General features: G+C 45.7%; 1 protein-coding gene across 1 annotated transcript in view; it reads left to right on the top strand.

The window, feature by feature from the left end:
• LOC105559344 (putative GPI-anchored protein PB15E9.01c) overlaps positions 1-27,165 on the top strand; it is a 42,630-nt gene extending 15,465 nt beyond the window's left edge. The window contains exons 2-3 of the mRNA XM_012007559.1: positions 14,462-14,567; positions 23,428-27,165. Of these exons, the coding sequence (XP_011862949.1) occupies positions 14,462-14,567; positions 23,428-25,931 (2,610 nt within the window). The 3' untranslated portion in view covers positions 25,932-27,165. The remainder of the gene's footprint in view (positions 1-14,461; positions 14,568-23,427) is intronic.
• Positions 27,166-27,608: the final 443 nt, after the last annotated feature.

Below are 27,608 nucleotides of genomic sequence, written 5' to 3'. Positions count from 1 at the left end.
TTTTGCACGGTATTATTTGCATTATTCTATACGCGAGTTTTTAAACTGTAATAATAAAACAAAGCTATAGATAATTTCACTTCGAAACGTTTGAAATCAAATAAATTTGATTGCACGTGTTGAAATATCAATACGGTTCAGAGAAAGACTAGTTTTAAATTGAATTATTCGTCTACAAACTGTACAGGATGGAGGGGTGGAGGTGTGTTTCGCTGAAACAATTATTGTGTTATATAAATTAGTACACGTTCAGATTCGCCGGTTTATAATTGGTTACTTTCAAACGCGCGTTGTTCGAATGCTATTGTGCTTCCATTTAAATAATATTTTCATTTGCAAAATGCAATCATAATAGTGCACGTTTTATACTAAAAAATCTTTATTTTACTAATTTTACGTGCCCATCGAGAGATCTGTTTGTTCGAACGAAGCTGTTTTATAGATCGATTAATATGAGAAAAGAAGTGCGAGTATCCCAAGTTTTTCCGTCTTGAAGAGGACGTGCGACGTATTCCTTTGATTTTGCATTGTGCTTTTCTTTCTTCACGCCGTGCCCAATTACGCTTGACCATATCGACTTCGGCGCCGGCGGGCCAAGGAATTGATCTCAAAACTGATTGCGGGCCTCATCTCGACGTCCCGTCGGCGCGCGGTCCCAGCTCGTCGAGGACCGACAACTTTTTCTCGCGTTTGCGGACTTTTGTTGCTCGCGCCGCGCCGGCCTCTGCGTGAAAGATTCGTGGGACTGTAGATCAGTACGGTTTCGCATGAGCGCGCGTATCCCGTAAGCCGGGGCCCCGGCACGATGAAAATTTCATCGCACGCGAGGAGAGGAGAGGCGAGGTGGGCCCGGGCCCGGGCCCAGCGGCCTGCATACGTGATACGCCTTCGTAGTTAATATAGGCCGGTTGCATTTCGCGACGATGCGAGGCTCTCTCGTGATGCATTTTTGCGTCCGCTCGCCGGGGACCAATTTGACGCGTGTGGGAGAAAGGCTTTGTATAAGAAAAATAAGTATAAAAACGCGCATTAAGTTCAGGATTAATTACAACCAGAGATCGAGAGCAGAATAAGTTGAATAGATTCAGTTTTTTTTGTCAATTTCCGATTTCTCCCAAATTAATAAAAGGTAGAGGAAAATCCTCTATTATGAGCGATAGACTTCTAATATGAGATAACAGGTTTTCAACGTCAAAATTTAATCACAAATCTTTATTCACAACGATTACACGATCTAACGATGAATTTTTCATTATGCAGAAAAGAAGATATTCTTTTTTGAAAATATGTTTAATTTCAACGTAAAAATCGTGAAAACAAGACAAACTTATTTGAATAAAGCAATTTTATATAATTCTACCAAGAGAGATATATGCTTATTATTTAAGAATAATTTTCTTGAATGGAAAGGAAACAATATTGGATAGAAAATAGTATATTTTTAAATCGAAGATTATAATGATTAAAATGATTTTATTGTCAAAATAATTATATGTATTCTTGAAGTGGCAATAGTATTTAAATAAGACTGTATATAATGTTGAAATGTAAGATTATTAAATGCTTCTAAGAAGATTATAGATTGTTGCATATATACAAAATAATGAGCACGTTAATTTGAGTATTTTCTTGAATGGAAAGGAAGCAACATTGGATAGAAAATAATATATTTTCAAATCGAAGATTCTAATGATTAAAATGATTTTATTGTCAAAATACATATAAATATTCTTGAAGTGACAATTATAGTATTTAAATAAGACTGTAATATTGTTGGAATGTTACATTATTAAACGCTTCTAAGAAGATTATAGATTGTTGCGTATATACAAAATAATGAGCACGTTAATGTGAGTATTTTCTTGAATGGAAAGGAAGCAACATTGGATAGAAAATTATATATTTTCAAATCGAAAATTATAATGATTAAAATGATTTTATTGTCAAAATAATTATATGTACTCTTGAAGTGACAATTATAGTATTTAAATAAGACTGTAATATTGTTGGAATGTAAGATTATTAAATGCTTCTAAGAAGATTATAGATTGTTGCGTATATACAAAATAATGAGCACGTTAATTTCAGTATATATAAGAGTTGATCTGATACTTACTTTTTTCTGTGTAAACAGATTTCATTCCAAGGGCAATAAATTAACGATGAAACCAATAGATAATGCCTATTAATCTAGAAAAACCCTGCTATCTAATATTAGGAGCTTTTCTCACGATAGGGGACTTTCCTATATTCGTATAAATATTACATGCATGAAACAAGTACGAATAGGATATTTTATGAACATTTCAACGTTGCATATTTTCATGTCACGGTATATCTAACTCGTTACATTTTGCATGTAGCTTAACCGAATGACTAAGTTACGCGTTTACGGCGAGGTAGATAGATATAAATGAAGCGTAAACATTTTTAATCCGATAAAATCGGATAAAATTGTGCGCTCTTCTACCGCCGCTGGCGGTTAATACCTCTCTCTAAATCTTTCCGTCATTAAGACCGAGAAATGGAAGGTTTAAAATGTGCTGCTAACTAGACGCTGGAAAATGTTTCGTTTGAATGATGTCAGCGGAAATCTGTCGAATGTTAGCCGCGCGTCGAACAAGAGAGGAAGGTTCTTTGAAAAGACGCTTAACCAGCGGACGAACGAGTCCGGAGTGCAATTTTGCATTTTATAACGCGCGGAGAAAAATTAGTAGCGGATAAGCGGTTTTAATTGTTCCGTCGCGTCTCGATTAATTAACGGAGGTGGTGATCGCCCGCGTTTTATCCCGTGGGGAAAACGTATCGCGAAAAATTAGCGATAAAAGCTTGGGAGGGCCGGCAGGTCCGACGTTACTTTACACGGTAAGCGGGTCACACGGTCGGGCGTTAAGCGCGGCTGGTGGAATGTGGCGAGGGAATTAAAGGCGAATCCTGTTATATCCTCCCGCAAGTAAATGGCCACTTTTCGCCCGTAAGTAGTCTCACGATTATCCGCGGAGTCATTAAATTTGCAGCGCGCCGGGGAGGGCCGAGGCGGCGCGGAGTGGAAGCTACTCTCCTCCGTTCTCCTCTCTGTGGATTCAATATTAGAGCCGCGCTACGAAATAAAAGTAAACGATGGAAGAGAGAGTGTGAACAGGGAACGAGGTAAAAAATACTCGGCCGATCGTATTAACCGCGGAGGCAGAACAGCCGCGGCAAAAGAAAAAAGCGGAGAATACGCCACAGATGATCTGGATTAGGTTTGCTTTCAGTTTTGCAGTAGTGCCAATTACGATAAAAGTCACCGCAGTCACGACGGACGTCGATTTAATCGACGGCATTTCGCGAATGATTTTCCTGCACGAATGCATGAGTTATACGAAAGGATCAACTTGTATGTTTAACGAGAAAGCTTGACGAGAGACGTGCTCAACAGATGTATCATTGCGAGAGACAGCGCTAAACGGTCTGTCAAAAATGCAAATATTTGCGCGCGGCGAAAAAAATAGCAAAACAGTTATGACAGATGGCTGATATTGCTATTCTCGATTGACGGTGCTTTTGTAACATTATTACACCCTGCACGGTGATACAACGATATTCTGCCGACACGTTAATATGCAAAAAGCCCCAGTCAGTTTTCCGTGCACGAATTTTGCGCGATTATCGAAACGTGACGTAAAATATATCGCTGACATTCCGGCCGTCGGAGGATGATAATCTCTCGTGAGGCGCGCAAATTGAGGTGCCCCCGCGGGTTTTATTAATATGCGAGATAATCTTGAAATTGCATCTCGCGTCGAATCCGTGCAATCGCGCGCTCTCAATCTGGATCCCCGAATCCCCCGCGGGAAAGACTCTCGGTATCAATGTCGCTAGTCGGAATTATCCGTCAGCGCCGCGCCGGGACGGAGCGGGCCGTGAATCGATACTCGAAGAAAAACCACTTTCGTTTCATTCACGAGCGGGGATTTCGTCAACCGGAAATTCGTGGCGTGCCTCGCCCGGCCGCGATCGACTCGCATTAATCCTCATAGGTTTGCCCGCGTCGTGGACGCGGTCGGACCTCGACGCACGCGAGCGCACGCACGCATACACAGGCTCGGCGACGAGTTCCGCGTGCGTGACACGCACCTTCGACGCTGTGCGGTCCACATGGGAGAGAAAGAGAGGGCGAGGGAGGGAGAGATAAAGTGAAACCGCGGGGCCACGCTGTCTCGGGGCCCGCCTCGATCTCGGAGTCGTTTACACGCGAACTTATCCGCCGAGTTCCAAATTCGGTACCCGGCACGTTCGCCAACGGGAATAGGAGTCATAAATTCTAACCGTAACTTGTTATCGCAATCTGCTTCAACTTCTCGATCGCAAATCACTCAGCCAATGAGAATCTGGAGCCGCGCGCAAATTACACGAGGAATTTATTCCCGTTTTCTCAGCGTTCGCTCGCCGTGGCCGATAAGCGAGGCGACGCGATTTCCAGCTGTATCCGATTATGACATAAAGCTTAACCGCGCGAAATTATTATTCGCGAATGGCACGCAACGAACGGCGTGAAACATGAGACGAAATACCGTGAAATCTATGCCGCGCGATAACAGTGATAGAGATGAGCCCGCGTCGAAGCTCTCTCATCTCGAGCGTGAAAGCAGATAGCATCGCCGCCGTGCGCGCACACATGGTTCTCATGGTTCTCATAGTTTCCGCCGACTCGCCTCCTCAGCACATTATTTTCCAACCCCGCGAGGGAGCTATTATGTAAAACGCCTCGCATATACGGGCACCATAAAGCCGAGTGGCCTTAATTCAGAAACGTCGTGCATAATTAAAGCTCTTCCCACTGGTTTCGCCCGGTGCATTAAGCCGACCCGTGGCGGCGCGGCTCCCCCGCGGCTCGACTTTCCTTCCCGAACCGAATCGATCGTAAATCATTCTTCCTCCGCGGGGATTTTCGTCGGAAACCATCACTTACGTCCGTTCGACTTTCGGAGAATCGAACGGAAACGCGCCGCGCCGGGACCCGTCGAGAAAAACCGCGCGCTCGCGCTTCTCTCCTCTTATATATATATATATATATATATCGTCCTCCCTCCTTTCCTTATCGCGCGAGCGCGGTATTTATCGGTGTAATTAGCGTACGCGTTTATCGCGGGAATAGCCGCGAGATGTCCAATCTCAATGCGAAATTTACACCTGTGATATACGTTGAGATTTCGAGATCAGCCCGAGAGATTATTTTCGTGTTTAAGTACCAATTATCGAGCTCGCTTTAAATACGACGGAATTGTGGACACCATTCCGTACACTCTACCGTTGTTATATAGGGGAGAGTTGCCGAATGCGTACCACTTAAGGTATTGTTTATTATGTATCCCATTTGGTACTGATTTGTACGCAAACAACCGGTGGAAATTGTAGTTTGATATTTCAGGCATCTATTATTACAGGTTTAACGTTTCGCTAATAACAAATTTATTTGTTACAAGCTTTTTGTATTAACGTGTTGCAAAAGGTACGATTTAGGAAACCGGTTGCCTAAATCGTACCTTCTTGAAATAGTCAAATTTATGAGTGAAAATAATAAAAAGTCGAGTAAATAGTATAAGTTTGGTATAAGAAAGTATTGACAAATACTTATTTTATTAACAGTTTATCTAAAAAAGTCAAGTTTTAATAACTTAAAAATAATAATTAACGATAATGGAAAGAACGTTAAAGTACAATTAGCTTAAAGTTATTTTTACAATTTAATTTATATTTATATTAATTGTATCGAGGAAACCTTGTGGTGGTTATGATTTAGGTAACTTGATGGATTTTATAAAAATAGTTATTTAATCCTTATAATAATTGTAAATATGTATATAAAATAAATGTAAAATATTCTACAATAAATCTTCTTTTATGAAATATTAAAATTGATAACAAACTGGCATAGTTACATTGTAATCAGGTATATAAATGGATCAAAAAATAACATGAGCTACACCTGAATCGTTTCAATGTTGTTAACATTCACAAAATATAGATGTTAATTTTTGTCTATATTACTTATTATTCATCAATTTCATATTGTTATTACTAAATGTTGTTCGTATTACGTAATAATATGAAATATTGACGAGTACGCATTCGGCAACTCTCCCCTACTTTATTCGTGATATCAGCTTGAATCATTTCCGCTACATTTTCTCATTCTACCTTTCTGTTCTCTCACACCAAATTACATTTTCGTGCTTTCAAATTGTATCTCCTGGCTAGCGAATTCTCGTTAACAGACGCAAGAAATGTTCTGGAATACCGCACTTTGAAATTGTACACATTCGCGCGATTCATGCATTTGATAAATTTGCCGATTTCTTCAACGAATTAGTGCACGATTTCGCAAATATTGAATGTTTACCCGATGCAAATTTCTTGATGGAGAAATGCCGAGAAAGAACAGCGACTGGCAAGTGTATCGAGAACGAAGAAATTAATTAAAATCGACCTCTTGAGTACATTACATTTATATATTCGCAGACTTTCCGAAAGCGCTTGGAAGTATATTTTTATATAAAATTATATCTTACAGAAAAATGTAAACTTCTGTGAGCTTCTCAAGAATCATTGCCGGTCCAACATTCTCTTGCCCTCGTCTGTCTATCAGAAACGAGCGCTCATTTATAAGTATAATTTCTTTCCTTTAAGATGGGAGAAACGATCGCCACTTATTGTTAGTACAGTTAGTACAGACTGTGTCTTTCCTTTCCTCTTAGAACGCCCGGCAAAAAATGCATTAGAAAGGAAATGGCTTCAATTGAACACAAAGTGGAGTACGTCTCGAATGTCGAGGGTTGAGACAGATCTGCGGCTTTTCGACCAACATCCTTCTGTCGGTATCGTTGACTCAATCTTGGGAGACGTCGCCTCGCTCTCTTCTCTTTGCGCTCATTATGACGTACGGTCGCTCGCGCTCGAAAGAAACGCGTTACATTGTGGCCCCGCGGAAACATGAAGATGTACGTTCACGTTCGTTTCGCACGCGGCGCGGCGCGGTGAGAGGTGTACGTAACCCCTTAAGGGAATTAGTCACGGTCGCGTTCGACCGGGTCCGGTAAGGCGAGAAACTACCTGAACAGATCTCGTGAGCGGGACCGCCGTCACACCTGAGCGCGCGCCGGACTTGAAGAGCCTTGAAGAGCCGATAATTGCCTCCTCGCACCTGAAATTAGTATAGCGCTCGCCCAGCTTCCTCGTTCACACACGCGCCTAGTCCTTGCCCGCAACGTGCCGCGAGATCCCGAGGGGTTGGTGTGCGGGCCTCGCCGTTGCTCCCGGACTTGCCGAAATTTCTGTCGCAACTTCTCGTATCGACTGCTTCTCACGGCCAGCTGGGTCTCCGCCGAATATTCGATTGCTCTCAGCGAATTCGCGTTGGTTAATTGCACGACAACTCGTGCACGGTCTCGCGGGACGAAGGAGAGCGTTGCAACGTTAATGCTTGTAAATTAATGGCGAACGATACGCGGTATCTATATGTGCCACTGAATTTAGCTTATGAACTGTAATCTAATTTATTAGCTTAAATAATTAACTGGGCTTAATTAATCCTTAATTTTCTGTTTTCTTATTTTTAGAGCGAGTCAGAGAGTCAGATAAAGTGATTAACATTAATCAGCATCCGCGTTAGCAGCACAATAGAAATTAAAATGTTAAAATAATTAGATGCAGGTTGTTATTGTTCAGGAAGAGTTATTAATTGACGATTTATTGCCCTCGTGAAAGAAACCCGGTAGGAAAAAGATCGGGAAAAAATGTTTTGTGTACGCTCGCGTCCGCCGTAATACTTTTCTAACGATGTAAACGGTAATTATACATTGTACACGCGCTTCTGTGAGAGAGGAGAGTCGTACAGGGGAGAAAGAAAGAGAGAAAGGGCTTTCCTTCTCTGATTGCGTATCGTCTCGGGACTTTTACCCGCGTTGACGACATAATATGCGGTTTACATGTGCCGATTCCCATAACGATCTATGTCGGGACGCGCATGATTCATTGGGCATTCATTTAATAACGAGCCAAGCGGCGGTTGCAATTAGCACATCGCGCGAGATTGACCATTTTAGGGGGCGCTAATCGGCGCGAAAGTGTTCGCTTCTTTACATCTGGCGATGTAATCTCTCATATTGTTCGCGCGTAAGTGTTTTTGTTTCTTTTAGAATTTACAGTATTCTACAGATCCCAAGAATCTTGCGTAATATACTGTATAATATTCTACGGGATATATATCTTCTGAATACCGGTTTTATGTAATTGCAAAGAGATTTATTTTATGTATTTATCCTTAATATTATTAGCGCCATTTTCGTAGCGTATATTTTTGTCAGTACGTAGCACTTAATACGTGTTGTTAATTGACCCATTTAAGCTGCGTCCTCTCTTCGAATGGATTTGTTAATTACCGGGACATTATCTTACTTTATTCCACCCGTTTTTTAATTCACCAGGCGGGTGATAAGTTCAGTCCCCCAGCGAGAAAGTACCAGAGCGCCGTCAGGATTCTTTCAGATGGAAAATAGCGTATATAAGGTTTAACGGTATTTGCATATTGGAGCATCGTCAGTAATGCCTAATTGACGCCCCTGCGATGCGTTAATTTTTCGAGGACAGTCCTTTTAATCGATCCTTCGTGCCACAAAGTTCCTTCGCGTCTACTCTTCTCCACTTCTCTTTCTTCCCCGGCCGTTTTCTCCTCTCTTCCGGGCGTTCTATTCACGCATAAATTAACTCCGGGTGAGCCGACGACTCGTAAAGCTGCTGAGAGGAACCGTATTTGGCGGATGAGGTGAAAAATGAGATGCCCGCGGACTGAATTTTCACACTGGCGTCCGCGGCTTCGCAGGATGCGGGACATTATGGAATTTCGGAGCTGAAACTATTCCATCCGTGTTTGGAATTCATTGCCGGACTCCCCGCCGGAACTTAATAAGTGCAAAGCGAGGACTGGCGGCAATTTCTTGAAAAAAATAAGAAAAAGAAAATTCGACGTTTCAAACGTAGCTGAGGAAAGGTGAATTCTCAGGAACGAAAATAGTCCGCTTGATTTCGTCAATAATCACGCGCAAAACAGGAAATGTCTGATTGTCGGCGCATCTAGTCGAACCGATTTAATTAAACAATTGTCGATTCTTTTAACCTCGCGGTCGGAGAGTTGTGTCAGATAAAATGTTTCAGGCAGACAAGTAAATTAAATTCCGTTTAATAGATGTGCGCGCGATCAAAGCCGAACATCGTTTTTCGATAATTACGCTACCCGCGCGACGTTTCTCATATGGCAGTTATTTTCTAGCGTATACATATATCTATACGTCTTATCGCAGGGGCCGCAAAATGACTTGATCAATTAGCATTAATTGCACGGTCACTAGAAACCTGTATCTCGCGCGTCCTTTTGACTTTCTCCTCTCGGACTCGCGTCTACGACGGACAGGAAAAACGTGAACATACGTGCGCGTTAATTATTAATTAATGATCGTTTAGAGCCACGGGCGAATCGTCAGGTGTGCGCACGCGCTCGTCCCTCGAGGAGATGTTTATTGCATACGCCGATAAATACACGCGTGTAATTAGCCGTACACCTGTTTGATTACATGAATATTTATAAAATATATATGTTACAACATTTATAACATATATGTGAGCATAAAAAGTAAGCGGGATTGTGAATGTGTTAATCCTAACTTGATCAACATTTCATCTGGATTTATCTATGGGAATGCACGGATGAACGAGTCACTTCATCATTTAAGATAGAAAAGTTTTCAAGTTCATTTGAATAAGAAATAGAATGCCATGACTAGACACACGTAAGATAGTTAGAGATTACTATGTTTTATATCTTACACTGCCATGAGATATACAACTAATTGCTGTCATACGATATAGCATAATTCAGAAAGTTCGAGCTTTGTATCAGAATTGTATTCCCTCCGACCTTCCGTCGAGGTTTCTTCGAATTGTAACTTTCCTTCCCTACGCGAGTAGTATCTCCCTTCATGATCTCTCTAGCCAATATATTTAGACAGGTGAAATTATCATAAAACCGCTATTATCAAGTTCTTATCTGCCTTTATATTCTAATTTCGCTTCACGGCAGTTCTTCACGTTTTGCCGGCATGATCGGGAAAGTCTAATATTATCGAGGCTATCGCGATCCTGATTCGATCTTCAAGGTCGGATGTCGCTGATTCTAAAAGGCGGCTTCGTACAAAGCGGTCCCCTTTGCCCGTTCGCCCGAGTGTGTTTCGCCTCTCTCTTTTCCTTCCTTCCCTCTCTCTCTCTCTCTTTCTTCATCACGCTCTTTCTTTCTGGGAATCTCGTTCAAGAGAGGAGATCGGCGCCCGGAGCAGCGTCTACCGTTAGCACGTGTGTCTCGTTATGCCGCGATTCCACGTGCAAATACGACGAGAGCAACTTTCAGCAAGCTTCCGTCCTGCAAAGGAGCACGTAGCCCTTCGCCATGATCTAGTTTCTTGCGTCTTCATGCGTGGTGACGTTTTAGCCCTGATCAGAGCAGCAAACTCTCGGGAGCCCTTACGAAATTTCGATATATTACGTAACTTCGCTTAGATCGTTATCCTTAGACTCTATGTGTATTCAATGAAATGTACTCTGACAGCTTTCGAAATGAAGTTATGTATTGATATTCAAGGTTACGTTCCGAAACATTTTCTCCGAGGAAAGTTCTGCGCGAGGGATGGCTCGGGACCCATTCGACCCGAAAAGGCTCGAAAAGGTTTCGGAATGGCCATCGAGTAAAATTGTCCTCGGAGAAGGTTTTGGAACACAACCTTACGGAAGTGCCAATCTCGTTCGGTCGTTAATGGAATTTACAGTGATTCCCCACACACGAGGCCCCTCTCCTCCCAATATGGTCCAATTATGCAATACAATTTTAGTCGCGTTTCGAAAATCATCTCATATTAGGCGATACCACTTGAGAGAACAGACAGCGTGTATAGTGTCGATGATCAGCGGAAATGATTCGTTGATGAGTCTCGAGTGCGAGTCGATTCATTCGCACCTGACGCGGGTGAAAGTATCATCGTCGATGCGAGTTCGCCGACAACGTTCGCACGCTCGAGAATTTCAGCCATTCCGAGTGCATCAAACTCAGCAATATCGGTTTAACGAGTCGATTAACGGACGTAGACGCGATCGGGAATTTTTTGCCTTTCCATTTTTTGCCTTGACGTAATTCAAACAAAAAAATCCATTTACATCCTTTCCCGCTTCTTAAATGATGCGGACAAATATTCCGTCCATAAAATCCATGATTGGCTATCGAGTGTATAAATTGTAGTGGATTCTCAGATTTGTCCTGTGTACTAAAATACCTTGAGATAAGTTTGAGATAAGTTAGCAGGATGCCTCGATTGCTTATTTTAATTAATTTTTTCAATTCGAGACAACGCTATATCAGGGCTGTTTCAGAGGAGAAAAATATTTTTTTGAAAAATATCACCTATCATTATCGATGATTTTTCTTTTTTGCCAGAATAATATGGTTATTATAACTTATTAAAATTCGATCGTTTTCGCTTGGACTTGAAGTCACTATTGCTTCTGTACGCGACTCTTTGTATTTATGACTTTATAATGGATGGATTTGCGTACCGAGTTGTTTTTGGAACTGTTATGAGAATTAGGTTTTCTAGTAAACATTACAATCAACAATATACACGACGCAGTCTCGCGACGACTACAGAAACGCTGTGTCACAGGATATCCTACTTTCCCCGGTATGAGTGCATTACTCCTAGATTACGACAGGTCTTCGATGTCTCCGAGCTATAGATAGCCGCTTATTAAACCATTAGTATGCGAACCTTCGAACGGACGTCATGTCGCTACACGCGTGTGGTCACCGTCTTGTTCGTCTGAAGCTCACGCGAAGAATATCTAAACTAAACTGTCGCTTTACACGTACGGAGCTGGACGTCGTGTTCGAGCAACACGCCGCGTAATTCCTTTGTATCGCGAGGTCCGGGAGATTTAAATAAACGATCTCTTATCCATCTTCCTCTACCTCTGCCAATTGAAGTCCGCAAGTCCTCTCCGTGTGTACGCGAATGTATAATTTTCGCGGTTAGTGACAGTGACCCAGCCGCCACGGCCAGTCGCGTCTGGCCCCGCTTCAAAGACTTTCTCAACGCGGTCGTTAACAGGTACGATCGAATTCCCGTCGATCGATGAACGCCGAGGCGTCTAGCCCCTGGGAGTTGTCCTCGATCTTGCACAAACATACGGTCGCTTGTTTGAGCTATCGTTTTGTAGCGTGCGTAAAAGCGACACGTGATTCATTCCGCTTATCCCGTACTCGATGTACAACGCTAATTTGGACAAAAATTAGAAGGCGGAATTGAAGGATTTTGAGTAAAAGTTCTCAATTTTGACGCCACGTGGTCCGCGGGGCTTTCGCAAAATTTGTGTATACATCTATAAAATATGCAGCCGCAATATTACGTAAAAATCGATACTGAATTTCCGAGGCTGTCGAGGCGCCTCCTTAATCAGATTTCAGTAACTTTGTTATCAGCCGAAGCTTTCTCTCTCTCTCTCTCTCTCTGTCTCTCTTTCTCTGTCTGTCTCTCACGGGACGTTCACCGATTCTGCCTGGAAATGCGGAGATTCGGCGGGGATTCTGCACCTACGCATTCGCGTTTTCTTCGTGGGAATGTAATTTTGACGATTCCGCCGATCGATTGGGGCAGGTCACGACCCGTCGGAAATAACTCCCGGCAACCTCTCGCGGGTGGCGGAACGGCAGTCTTTGGGGAGAGCAGTTAACAACGGTCTTTACGACTCACTTTACAAGACATCGAGATCGCTTCTCCGCGGCGCGTCGTAAAGGACACGTTGGTCCTCGCTCGTAATATATCGCTCGTCGCGAATGGCCGGGCAAAGTGCTCCGGTTTGTCGGAAAATGTAGCCACGTCGGGTTGTTACTGCGACACCTCGGCCTGGTTGTACGTTTCGTCAAAGTACCGTAAACTGTACCCGCCGTAGTTACCCACGTAGGTATTCATGACGCTCTTAAGTATCGACGGGGTCATACAAATTATTTAATCCATCCGGCGATGCTCACGTCTGTGCCACTCGATAAATGTTTCTTTAGAGGGCTTCGTACGCGCTGAAAAAATATTCGGTAGTTAAAAAGTAGCGATATATTTGACGAAATTGAAATAATGTCAGACGCCGGCGCGGATCCGCTACGTGTCAAACGTTTTGCGGAGTGCATTTTCGTATAAATAATCACTGACGGCGCATTGGCAACGGAGCAAGAAAAGTTGCGAGAAGGATATATAAGAACTTGGCAGCATTGATAGTGCTTTTTGGCACACGGCCTCGGTAGACGATTTACGGAGATGTGCAAAACGCTCGAAAGGACGTGTATGCATCGTAAATACGTCAGATATTTATTTGAATATCCCCCCACATTTACATATAAGGATTATATCACGCGAGGATTACACATTGCAAATCTGGTGAGTACAATGTATAAAATATTGTCATACATTTGTCACCGAAAGTAGTAATCGATGTACTTGGCTGACCTTAATATTAATTTCGGCCGTCACACTTTGCACGTAACGTTAAACAGCAAACGGGTTATTCGTGATTACCATAGAAACTAATATTTTATCCCATTATCGTCCTGCTTGGCCGTAGGACAATATCGCGGGTTTTATTCCGCACCGTGGAGCAGATATTATTTCGCGTGCGTGTATTTACACGGTTGTAATTAATGTCGAGCCCATCATTCTGGCCATTGATCGTGTCGGCCAATTGCACTCTGGATACCCAATTAGATGAATTAATCACATTTCTGCAACCGCGTAGCCGCGTTGCAGCTTTTAAACGACGCAATCATGATATCTACCGTTCACACGCACACGAGCGTGCGTATACGCCGATCGTGTTTTTACTTCGTTCCGTGACTAATTGTAAGATCCCCTCGATGAATAACAACGAGGCGCTTTTTAATGCCAAGTACGTAAGATTTATTTCGCTCTCGAAATAAAAGTGTCCTTTCGCGCCACAAAAACAGCCTGTCCCTTCATAAATCGAGCTTCGCGTTTTGTTCGTTAATTGATCGAAATTAATTCAACAGACGTAAATTGATCGAAATTAATTCAACAGACGTGGTTCGTGTGGCAATGAACTATGCGATACGTTTTTGCTGATCCGTCAGAACTAGAAATCGACGAGAAAACATAGAATAAGTGTGACACATGAAATCGTAGAACTCTGCGGTATATTTCTTCATCGCGATAATCTCCGTCCAATACAGAGCAAAACCGATCGAACGCAGAGGAAAACGCAAACTGATCGATACCGAGATCCCTGCGTCTAATTCAAAGTGGCCGTTGAGCGAGGCAGAAGGCCGCGTGATGTGATTATCCGGCGGATTAATCCAATTCGCTTCCCGCTGTTTCAGATGATGCCGAAGAGATTGACCGAGCTATCCAGGTGGCTGCTACTGGCGGGTCTCTTGTGCTGCTCGTCCTGCCAGAGCGTACCGTCTTCCCTCGAGAATAAAACCGGTAGGTCTCGTGCATCCGTCCTCCTGTTCTAAACGTGACTACGTGTCCCGCGGAATATTTTCCGCCGAAACAAGTGGAGGGCTCGAGGAGATACCGAGCCCGCCCGCGTGTTTACTATTGTAGTATCTCTCTCGTCGCACCGTCATTATTCTTGTACGGCTTCGTGAAAAGTTTATTCGCGCGAATTCGACCTTCGGTAAAAGATTCACCACGCTGTTTCAGTCAAATGTTAATGCAAGGGAAAACGCATTACACCCGAGCACATCGTTTCTGTGAAACGTTGAAGCTCTAAACGCGATAAATGTCAAATGACTTTTGTTATGAAGCGTGAGATAAATAGGACGACACTAGTTCATTGTAATATGAGATTGACAATTTTTAACTAAAAATTAAGAGAAGAGAAGTAAGATCTACGAGGCAGTCACGGCGTTAAAACAGTGGCACATGCTTAACCCTTCAGCCGCGCTATTTTTCGTAACACGTGAGATTTTGAGAGGCCCCAAATAATATAGATAGGTTCGTGTGGAATAAGAAAGGATGTTTTGAAAGTAATACCTATTCAAACGTCTACAGTTACAATTAATAAATGTGATAACAATACGATGTTGCATACAAATTTTCATTAATTGTTTATATTGCAACTCGATCGTTGCATGTTTTCGATTCGGATTCGCTATTTCGTTGCACAACAAATCTTATCCGTTGGGTCATGTTTGAACGGCAAAAAGCGCTCTGCGGATACTTCGATCGTCGTATTGCGGGCACGGAAGCTGCGGGAAAAAGGACCCGAGCTGGCGCGTCGAAGAGCGCGAGACTTGACGTCGCGACGTCGCGCGACGCTGCCATTGCGTCCAACGTCCCGTGCTGGGAATCCGATTTCGTACTTTTTGGAGCTGGAAATTGGATTTTGCAGAAGGGGCTACCAGCCGGACAGTAACTCGGCGAGCATTTAATTGAAGATACATGCGACACCGTGTCCGCTCTGCTGGCCACTTTGCGCATTCTCTAAAAAGAACAATACACATTTGTCGCGACAGATTGGTCAGGGTATACTCGCGGAAAGTGTTTCGCTTAATGCGACGTGAATACTTTTTCCGAGTTTTACGACTGCGCGACAGTGACCTCTCCTGTTCCGTCTTTATCCATTTTTGACGCATTGCGGTAAAACGAAGAAATAAAGACGAGAGTGAAGAAATACGCAAATCGATAAATACGAGTCGGAAATGTCACGATTTGATAGCGAAAATTTTATCTAACTCGTCCTTTTCACAGACTTGTTTAGTGAATTTACTTAATACAGGCGGATGACGGTGAGAATTCTAGTGATTAATGAAATAAGGCGTATCAATTCGGCACATCCGTCCACTTTCGCTTCCGAACAAGCGGCCAAACATTACTATTAATCTTAGCATAAATCTTGATCAAAATTAGCTGCACGTCATGCGTACGCGTTGCATACGCGTGTGCGTCTCCACGCACGTATCAGTGGGGCGGGTCAGTGGGTCATTCTACTCGGTGCTAAAAGACACGCACGCATGCCACGCACACCACACACGCACGGCTGGACGTGTCTTCGAGTCATTCGGGTATTTGTGTGTAACGCAAAATCACGTATGCCTCCCGATCGACAATTGTCGTCAATTTTTTTGCCGACAGTTTTCATCGGCATTATTGTGACGTGGTAGCAAAAGGAGTAAGTAATAATTAAATGTTCGCACATAACTGTTAACGCAATGAATCTGTAATTTTCATATTGAAAGTCCACATGAATAAGTTAAACAGTTTGAAATAAAATTTATCTAGTTAATCCAATCGAAATGTCGTTATATAAGTTGCAATTTAATCGATAGAGGAAAGCCCTCTATTATAAGATATCTTTCTAATATGAGATAGCAGGTTTTCAACATAAAAATTTAATCACGAACTTTTCGCAACGATTACACGATTTAACAATGAATTTTCCACTAAACAGATTTCGCTCCAATAAATTCATGGTGGAATTAACTACTGACGTCTATTAATTTAACAGAAGCCCCGCTATCCCATATTAGGATCCTATCTTATAATAGGAGGACTTTTCTCTATTAGTTTTATTAATTAATTCAATTAAATCTGAAAGAGAACGTATTCGTGATTCTAAACCTTCGCAAGACTTTTTCAGAACTTTTAGACGCGAGTCTTTCTGACTCACAGTTACAGACATATAAATCATTTTGGCACATTTTAATTTATAAACTTCCTCATTTGCAAAATAGTGCCGCGATAATTGAATGGCTCGCAGAAAGCGCGACGCCCGATTACGATCGCTGGAAGTTTTCGTGCGAGACCCCGCGTGAATTGTAATTTTTAATTCGCGCCACGCCGGGATAACGCGTCGGGAAACGGCGTCCTAGGCGGATTTCTCGCTTCGGCGTCCCTCGCCGAGCGTTGTTCTACTTTCAAACAACAACGACTGACACAAAAGTACGAGAAAATAAGCGCGGCGCGCGCGCGCGCTTTTATCGCGCGCGCTCACAATAGCCAACTTTGCATTTAACGTTCCTCTTAGCCTTTGCACTCCGCCGTCGAATGCGGCTGCGAGCAATTCGTCGACCCGGCATCCTCTTTCGCACATCGCGGGACCCGCTGACCCGCGAGAAAAATCCGCGGGAGAACATGATTAATTCCTCGACTGCGCTTTTTCGCGGCGCGGACGTATACAGTGTCCCTCGTATTGTTCGTGTATAATCGATACCCGGTCGTTTCTCTGCACTGTATTCCGCGCAAAATACGGGAAATATTTTTCCAAAAATTAAATAAAACATGGAAGCACGATGTACGAACGGAATTGATAACGAGGTTGAAAATCGCGCAAATATGCACAAATGTTATGCTGATTGCCAGTTGAAAAATTTAAACGTTTCATAACCGTACGCTGACCAATGAAAAAAAAAACACTGTACAGTTTTCCACGGTTAACTTTTATAAATGGGGAGAATAATATTCGAATCCTCATCGGTATAAACGAAACGGATGACTTGTCATTCTCCAGCGGATATTTCCGTTATTCTCGCTAAATGTTTCAGTAACTAACGACCTCAGGTACATCACCCGAAGGTGTCGCGGTGGGGACACAAATTTGCGCGACGCGGAAGAAGGGTTAACGTAGACTCGAATATGCGTGCGCGGCGTATTGGCGAGGCGGGGAAATTAAAAGGGAGAAGATACGACCGCACATTTTATACGCTCGATTTCATTCGGCGCTGTACCATTTCCCAGCGACAAAAGCGGCACGGGGAATGCGGGAATATGTGTCGCATGAGCGTAATACGTACAAACGAGCGGGAAAATAATCCCACGCGCCACGGCGACGTAAACGCGCGCGCATACAGGCAAAAATATAATAACGCTTTCGGTGGCTTTTATGCATTTGCATCGCAGCCATGTTATGCTTCTCACGCTTTGTTCGGGTCACGGAGAGATTTTACCGCTCCTTTTTTCGCATTGTGCCTGGACGTGGCGAGATTACACGCAGTTATGTGCAAACATAGGAATTTGTTAACAATAAAATATAAATTGCACGCCCGCTCTTTGAATCTTAGTTAATTTCGAGTAAAATAAGTTTTTAATTGCCACGCGAACGTATCGCTCGGCGCATTGAGCATTTGCAAATGGCGCATTGTACTTTGCGTAATACGAAGCTTAATGGCACTTAATGCGAGAGTTACTCGTGCGAGATGAGATTTCAAGTTCTCGCTCTCGATTTATCGATTATATCGCCGTGTGCTCGCGTTGCTTTGTTATCCGCGTTACATCGTCGTTTTACACCTCGCACGAGCCTCCCCCGAACCGGAGTGATCGTTTGCATAATAGGAAGAAACAGCAGCCTCGTAACAATCGCCACATTTTATCTCGCCGGCTCGCTCGCCCCGGCTCGCATTCACGTCCGTCTGAATTGAAGCTGAGAGATGTAGCCCGCGTTTCTTCAGCCCGCGCGCCCGTCACTTCATTTTCAAACAATGACGCGTGAAGCTCGGCATAAAACTGCGCGGGAATAACGCGTCGCTTTCAGCATCTGCATCCACGTCGCTGAACTTTTCTTTTTCCGTCCTGCATTCTTTTCGGCGCTCTCGCGAAAGCGAGCCCTTTGGGCCAAACTACGCCGGATGCGCCTGCCTTGTCTTTAATGCCCTTTTTTGACTGTCGCGATTTTCACAACACGCGTGCTTTCCCGATGATTACAGGAACCTGGAAATCTCTTGATAAAGCTTGTCGGTCTGGACGCCACTCGACATAGTATAACTACCCAGTGAGAACACTAACGTCGCATCAACGTCGAATCGACGTCAATGGGGTCAAAACCGCGTCCCAACCGTCAGTTTTCGAAAATAATCAAAAGTTTTTCTTTTCATATTTCTTATTTTTCTAAAGTAACATCTTAAGGTTATCTAAGGTATAAATGTTCCCAAGGGATTATTTTGGTCAAGCCAATGAGAGAAAAGTTGTGTTGTGGTGGGTCTGGATAGCTCAGTTGGAAGAGCATTCGTCTGGCAAGCGGAAGGTTTCCAGGTTCGAATCCTAGTCCTAGCCCGTTATCTTTCTTGCCGAGAATTAAGAAATGGCGCGTCTCAGTGCCTACCTCACTCCTCTATTTATTACCGTGGAGACTATTACTAGTGCAGCTTTGATGATGTACGTAGACGTACACGCACACACCGCTGGATTACTGAGTAAAGCAATGGCGGAATATCACGTGATCGGAACCAAACCCAGCGAGAAATGATTTATGGTGAATCGACATCGACACCGTCAAATTAATGTCGAATCGACATCGTTTCGACATCGATCGACGAATCATTTCTCACTCGGGAAAAGATTAAAGGGCCGACAGAGAGTGGACCTACGAGTTATACTATCCCGCTCTATACAGAAGCGGAAGCGGGAGCGACCGCAGCAGGGACACGGAACGCGAGACAATAAATGCCCGTTTCTAGGATTCGCAGGCGTCCCCGCCGATCGGTGCGTTTCCGGCGAGCAACGGTTCGCGGGCTGCGACAATAAATCCGGAAAGAAACCTCGCGACGGGTCCATTACCGCGCCGCGACTCGCAAGTCTCTTAACCTTAATGAATCTTTGCTCGGTTGCCAACCGGCAGTGCATTTCTCTCAAAATAGCCCGTGCCGCGCTACGCTTGAACCGCGGGTGAACCTCGAGGCGCGTGTCTTTCAGCGCGACGTCAGACGTGCAAGACTCAAAGCGGAGGATTGTTGGAGGATAGTTACGTGTGAGCGCTTTCGTATGAATTTTTTAAATATAAATCTGGATCCACACAGACCGAGCAAACAGGCGCGAGTAAACCACACGATTTGCTTCAACGAGTATGAACGGCGCCGCGAATACCAGGCGGCGCCTTTCGCATTCATTGAGGCAGGTTGTTCGTTCGTGCTCGTTTGCTTGATCTGGATTCGGACTGATGCAACGCATCTTGATCTCTAAGGTAACTTAAACGTTTGAATATTTGACGACATTTGAACGTTGCTAAAACGTCCCTGGCGCCACTGACGCAGATCTCATTGAAAAATACATTGATATAAATTAATTACGCGACATTTTCGGAGCGACGTCACTTTCGGGGAAACTTGATATTTCAAGAAAAGGATTTAATATAGAAGATTGATTTGACATTCATGTATGCATTCATTCATATATGTAGCAGTGATGGGTCTCGGATGAAATTTGCAAAGGGCGAGGATTTAAATCCCGGATGCGCCCGATCCGAGCTCTCGCCCCGTGCCGGGGACTCGAACGAAATCTCCTAGCACATAATATTCCCCGAGAAATTACTTAGGCGTCACCTGTCCCCGCGTTTGAAATATGCTCGCGCAAAACTGCGGAGGTCGCGGATCCGACCGTGCATTATGCAGACAGGTAACACGAGAGGAAGAGACGGCGGCGAGCGCACGATGAGCCGGAGGAGCTCTGACCATCCCGTGTCGCGCGCGCGTATACATTCGCGAGGCATGACACGTGTATTTATGCGACATGACTGGGGAATACTGGCGCCTGCCGGCTGCCGTACAGCCGCGGGACATTCCGACACACAGCGTCTCGCGTTTTCGTCCTGACGACGTAATGCTCGTTCGTACGTCGTAATGAGGCGCCGCGAAGGAAAATGACGGACAACGACGCTCCTACAGCATCCGTTGCGATTAACAAATAAATGAAGCGCGTGCCACGTTATTGAAATTGTTACGCGGAGAGAATTTTCCTTTAAAATTCACCTCGAAAATTATATAATCGTGGGACGACGCGGCATTTCGAAGAATTTTATGGGAATTGCTTAAAATTTTACCATACATTTTACTAGTAAAATTATTACCAAGTATTATTACTAGTGAAATGTATACGGTAGAAGTTAAAAAAAACTCTCATAAAATTCTTCGAAATGCCGTGTTGTCCCACGATTACACAATTTTCAGGATAAATTTTAAGAGAAAATTCTCTCCGTGTAGCTTTGCACTTTGCATTCCTCTTCTTGTATCATTTTATTTCGCTAAATTCCGCTTAGACGTTCGACGTTGATTGTGACGTATATTTTGTAAACCTTCTCACATTGCTTTCACCTGTAAAAATGTACGATTGTAAATTCGCGGGCAGTTCTAAATTTTTAAACGTCAACCTTACCTCGAAATGTATCATTTTAATTCCCATATCCGTAGTTTAATCGCATTAAGCGTGATTAGCGTTAGTTCCTGAAAGACACGCTTGAAAAGTTTTATTCCCATTTGAAATGTTGTCACGGGTGAACATCCGTCTCGATTACGACGGGCGAGATTTCTCTCGGCTCTCGGAGCTCTCCGGCACTCGAGATGTCAGCGGCACTTCCGTCAGCGCGGCGCGCGTATATGGCGCATTATGCATCGCCGCGCGCATTGCTGGCTGCACCTGCGGCCTGCGCGGCTTTAATGCCCGACGTCTACCGCGTTTACGGCGCCGACCGTAGAGATAGAAACGTCGATTGCCTCGATAATGCCGGAGAAACCGCGTACTCTCGACTAGCCATTATCGGGACGTTTTCTCGCGAGATATTGGGCATGTGAGCGGCGACATCCGCTGCCGTGCCGCCGTACGTTGTCTTCCCCGGTGACCACGTGCACCCAGGGTCTTCGCGTGAAACGTCGTACGTACGCGAGCAACATCCGACAGCGCTCGTGGCCAAGTACGGTATAACGTTACACGTCGTGTCCCGATTGGGAATTAGATGAAAACCTTGTCGTTATTCTCTTTACAACTCGGCCCACTCGCGAATGCCGACTCGCGTTCGTACGTGCCGCGGCGGGACGATCGCACGTCTCTCCCGAGCCGTTGGGAAACTTAATCAAATTAATCGCTGGCGGAGGCTGCCCGGGAAAACTTGCCGCGACGGTGCCCACGTCTTCCGGCTTTCCCGAGAATGAGCCTAATTGCCGTGCTATTCTCATAAATCGCGAGGGGAGGCAGGTCGTTGCCGTGCTTGACGAACGGTCGCCGAGGATAGCAATCACGCTCGACGATAACTGATCGTTATAGGCGTACCACACCGCGGTCGGCCGATATCTGCCTCGCTTAAACGCGAGTGTACGTCAACGCGCGGGTATGCGAGGCGAAGGCGCCCCATACGTCACCCTTCGACGTTGAAAGGAGGCGCTCCTCCTCCTTGCGGCGAGAGACTTCGTTAAGACGCTCTCTTTCTTTACCTCGCGAAGACGGGGGGGCCTTCATCGTTTTCGTGGGGATGGGCCCGTCCGTGCCCGCTATGTCGCTGGAACCCCAGATACGACGCGACGTGAATTGCAACTTCGTAACAGGATCCTCCTGCACCGTGACGTACAGGAAGGCGGATGTGTGCGGGGGGATGGACTACTTTAATGTTATCATCCTGGGTGGCTTTACGCGTTCGTTCGCATCGCGCTCGGAAACAAAAGTGGCATTGTCCGTCGGGCGGAAGATACTTGCCGTATCGGGCGGGACGTTTACTCGAGAGCGCTTAATTCTCTCTCTTTACGTGGGATATGGAAAAGGAAAAGGCGTAAAAGTTGTTCCGCGCCATCATTCCTCTCGGCTGCAACGCTAGTCAAGTCTAACGAGCGATTTTACGCGTTTGCAATATTCACTGAAGAGTTACTTAAAACACCCCGCGGTATTTTTGCGCGACGCTTTACGTTTTGTCGTGCTAATGTTCGACGATTTAACGCCGAACGTCCCCGAGGAACGGGCAATTCGAGATAACGCTGATTAAAGGCATCGTCTTCGGATTTTATTGTAGGTTCCCTCGGCGCGTGACGAGGAGATATATCTGAGATATCGAACGGTCCGCGTCGCGTATACGACGTCGTCTAGCTTGACGATGATGTTAAACGAAAGTGCAGGCGCGCAGACGACGCGCCTCGCTGTTGTGCGGTACCACGTATTCCAGAAACGTATAAATTTATACGACACGGCTATCCGCGCGCGCGGATATATCGTATCTCATCGAGCCGGCCGCGGCCGTCCTCTCACTCGCGTGTGCACCTAGTGTCCCATAAATTTATGCAGCCTAGAGGATCGTGACGTTAGCGGTGCCGGTAGGATAAATCAATCGGGCGAGAGAGCGCGCGCGCGGCACGAGAGAGGGCTATAATAAAATTAAGAACAATTAATCACGACGACGGAGCTCATTACTCAAGGTATCCAATTCACGTTTATGCGCGCCGATCCAAGTATAATTGGCTACTCTCTCTCTATCGCCGGTCTCCTCTCCCGTGCCTTTCGCGCGTCGCAGTGAGGCGCTTCCACCGTTGACCCGCGATGCGTCCCGCCGGCTTTAATCGGTCACGACGACCCTCGAAATTTCTGTTCGCAGGCGGCCAGAACGACAGCCGGCCGCGGATATTCTCCCCCAGGATGGACTACGACGAGTGGACGCCGTTGGGACGCGGCGACCCGCTGAAGAACAATCCGACCTTCGACTACGTGCCGCCGGTCCTCGACAGGGTGCAGTACTGGTTGGACTCGCAGCAGCACACCACGGAGCCGTCGTCGAAGCGCGATATCCTCGTGCTGGGCGTGACCGCGAAGAAGACCAGCCCGAAGATACCCGAGCAATTTCTCAAGTTCGTGGACGGTCCGAAATTCACGCGGACCGGAAGTCAGGACGCGACCTCGTACAGGAACGACTTCACCGGCAGCACCGGCGCTGAACCGCCCAAGATCGTGCGCACCACTAGCTTCCGGAACGGCCTGATCGACTACAGAAATCAGAACAGGCTGCAGTCGTTGCCGGCCAGTTACTATCCGAGCCCGTATTACAGTCAGAAGATTAAGCCGTACACCATGATGATGCCGCCACCGATGATTCAGAAGGCCGAGACGTCCACCAGTTTCAACGTCGGCGCGTCCAAGGACAAACTGATCGGTTATCCGGACACGTCGTCGTCGTTTAGCACGCAAACGGAGGAAGGCCCCGTCCTCCAGGATACTCAGTATTACGGAACGCCCTCGAGGGATTATGGACGCTACTCCCCCGCGTCCTCTTCAAGACCGTACCCCACTTCGAAGGCGCCGCCGAGCAAAATCGAGACGATCAAGAGCATCTACGTACCGTCCGCGTCGCAGAGCACAAAGTCGAGATACGAAGCGACCACCGCGCCGTCCGTATCCTTCGAGAAGTCAAATCTAATATATCAATCGACACAAACTCTGTCTGGCGGATGGCTCGGCAACAACGGACCTTCTTCCTCCACGGTATTTCCTCTGGACGTCAATCAGGTCACGTGGCAGACGTCGGATTACTCGAGAGATCACTACGAGATCGATCATCACGCCGCGGCCTCGTCCAATCACGAGGTCGTCGTCAGCCAGAACGCGAATATCATCGTGGACGCCAGTAAAAACGAAAATGAGGAAGTAGTCGTGGGTCAGAAGGAGATCAGCACCGAAGCAACGTCTTCGACGACGGAGAGCGTCGCGCAGACCTCCACCGCCTCCACCACGACTACGGATTCAATCGGGCAGGAAGAGGAAACTGCGACGGAAACGCAATCCTCGCAGAAGATGCACATCGTTGTCGCCAATTCGCCGTCCAGCGTCATGGATCTGCAGACGCATGAAGCGAAGAAGGGTCCGGTCGCCGTGGTAATGCCGACGAATTATGTCGAGAAGAACTTCTCTGCAAGTTCCTCAGATCCATCTACGACAGCGCATAACAATGCTTGGGAGAACCCCACCACGTCCGAGATGACAAAGACGACTTATCAAGCGCCGAAGTCTCAGTCGCAGCCGGTAAGAAACGCGATAACGAGTTCGCCAATTTTGCCGGAGAATCACCCGTCCGCTTCCTCCGTGCCGAACAGGATGATACCGCCCTCCCAGCTTGCCCATCAGCCTTCGCATTCGCCGGTAATGCCCCCCAGACACACAGACGGCCCCTCGCACATGTTTGTCCCTCCACAGGCGGCCTCTCAATCCATGATGCGTCCTCAGGCCAGACCAAACACCATGATGCACTTTATCGGCAGCATGCGTCCCGGTTTCCGGCCATCCTCGCCGGTATCGATGTCTCATATGTCACCGCCTATGGCACACATGCACGCGCTCTCCCTTAACAATATGATGATACCAAACATGGAACATCAAGCTCATCAACGACTACCTCAGCTGTTCCCCGTGACGTTCACCAGCCCGCCGCTGCCGTCGACTTTCAGCACGCAGATTCCCGGATCGGACGAGCAGCCGATCGACCATCGGCCGTCTCGATTACCGACGACAACCGTGACCACTGCGCCGTCGTTCACGCCGACGATCTCTACCGTCGAGTACACGCCCACCGTGGACACCATGGACCACCACGAGAGCACAAAATCCGACAAGTCGCCTCTGGTGAAGATCCTCAATGCCGAAGAGATTCCGAAGATGAAGACGCCGTCGTCGACGACTCCATCGCGCACCACGATCGCTCCGAGTCTAACCACCGACCCGATTTTCTCCCATTACAAGCAACCAGCCAAACCACTCCGCGGCCCGATGTATCTCATCATTCAGGGTCACTCGAAGGTAAAGACGTATAAACCCACGGTGAGCAAACATGACGTGCCCGTGGAGAACAACGAGATCGCGGAGAGCGCGACCGAACGGCAGCTATCCAAGTTGGAACAGCTGATTCGGGAAAACACGAAGAACGGCGCCGTCGATCTAGCCGCGGAGAAGAGAAAGCTGGAAGAGAAGGCGCGCGCCGAAAAACACGTGTCTTCGCGCCAGGAGAGTCTCATAAGCCTGGTCGAGAGCGGCTTGAGCGGCTTCACCGTGTCACCGTCGACGGAAGACGAGCGTCGCGTATCCAACTCGGTTACGAGCATCGAGATCAATTAAGGATTCGCCGTTTACGACAGCTCTCCTATAGGAGGGACAAGCTCGACAGGCGGATGCTGGCAGCTGGGGACGTCCACACGCAGGAGTCCCCGCTGCGCGTTGGCAAAAAGGCAGCCGCCATTCTCAGTAGGGATGAAATTTTCTTAGGAACGAGGCCGATTTATTCGTTGCTTATACGCGGTTCGTACCGTAAGTCGTTGGGTGAAAATCGATGGCCGAATGTCGTCGGGCGCGCATGAGATGGCAACTCGAGAGATTTCATGGGCTGACCCTCGCGCGGCACCCTCTCTCGGCATAGGAGCTACTTGGGGGATACGTATAGCTACAGTACACGCTGACAAGCGAGGTGTCGAAAATTTTACGTTATTTATTTTACCTTTGTCGTTCCGTGATATTGAGTGCCTCTATGTATTCTTTAATACCAGACAGTCTGAACGAATTTACGTATTTATAAATGTGCAGATAACGATTGAGTTATGGTACACGGAGACAAGTCTACGGTAAGCGGATATACGAATGTATGTTTATCATATTGATTATTTATTCAAATCGTCGAAATAATTCGATGCTTGATCACGCCCATTACATGTAATTATTATAATTGTTATATTTTAATGCATACGTCATGATCATGAATAATTTAATTCTCAGATTTTATTAACTTAATTTATTATTTATTTCGCTTAATATGTAGGCTGTATTCACTTGATTTTATTTTATCACACGCGCACTGCGAGAGTGCACAAAATCCTTGCGCCGCAACTGTAATCTGGTCAGCATTGCGACTGTAATCGCGCAACAATTGAAATCCGAAGCAATTAGCGACGCAATCAACGATGCCTCCTTTTTCACTTTCGCGTCAATGCCTGATCGCGCGCGCTAAACAGGATAGTCGCGAGTACGTGAGCGTGTTTCACGTGCCGAGATTTTTCTACATTTGAATAATCTACATTTGATTTTCGTCGCGGAGAAAAGATCGCATCCCTAGATTTCTCGCAAAGTCACGCCACGCGGAAAGAATTGCTTTTGCATCTCCGCTCGTCGTTTTCATTGCGTTTGCTCGGGATCAACGAGTGTCACTCGCGATGATAACACACTCTCGCTGTCGCTAGATAACAGCGGCTCGACCAGTTCTCTTCATGTCCTGCCACGCTTTCGTCCACGATGAGAGAAGCGCGCCAATTTCATATGTGCCAGTATACATAATTACATTACATATATATATATAAAAGCGTAATTATATATATGTGTATATATATACATATGTATACAGGGTGTTGCGGGTAAGGTATCCATCCGTTCGAATACATGTAGAGCGGGTTAAACTGAAAAGAAAAGTTATGTACCATTTTGTAAAATTCCTAATAGTTATCGAGTAATTAATTAAAACGTCTGAGCGAATAAACGCGAGGAAAGCGATAGGCCGGACTCGGCAGATATTAAATGGCTTATTTGTTTAGTCTTGTAGCGGTGAGGGGCGAGCAAGAAGACAGTTCTAGGAGCAAAAGGTGCCAAGAGTGCAGAATCACTCTAGCATCCCCCTAACGTGCTTGTCGAATCCTGCCTACTGCTTCCCATGCGTTCATTCGCCCAGACGTTTTTATTTATCACTCGAAAACTATTGCGAATTTTACAAAATGGTACATAACTTTTCGTCTCAGTTTAACTTGTTCTACC

The sequence above is a fragment of the Vollenhovia emeryi genome, unplaced genomic scaffold, assembly GCF_000949405.1.
Source record: "Vollenhovia emeryi isolate VEMERY1.0 unplaced genomic scaffold, V.emery_V1.0 DF939280.1, whole genome shotgun sequence".
Lineage (NCBI taxonomy): Eukaryota > Metazoa > Arthropoda > Insecta > Hymenoptera > Formicidae > Vollenhovia > Vollenhovia emeryi.
Note: the sequence above shows the minus strand (reverse complement) of the source record. Positions and strands in the feature narration are given on the sequence as shown.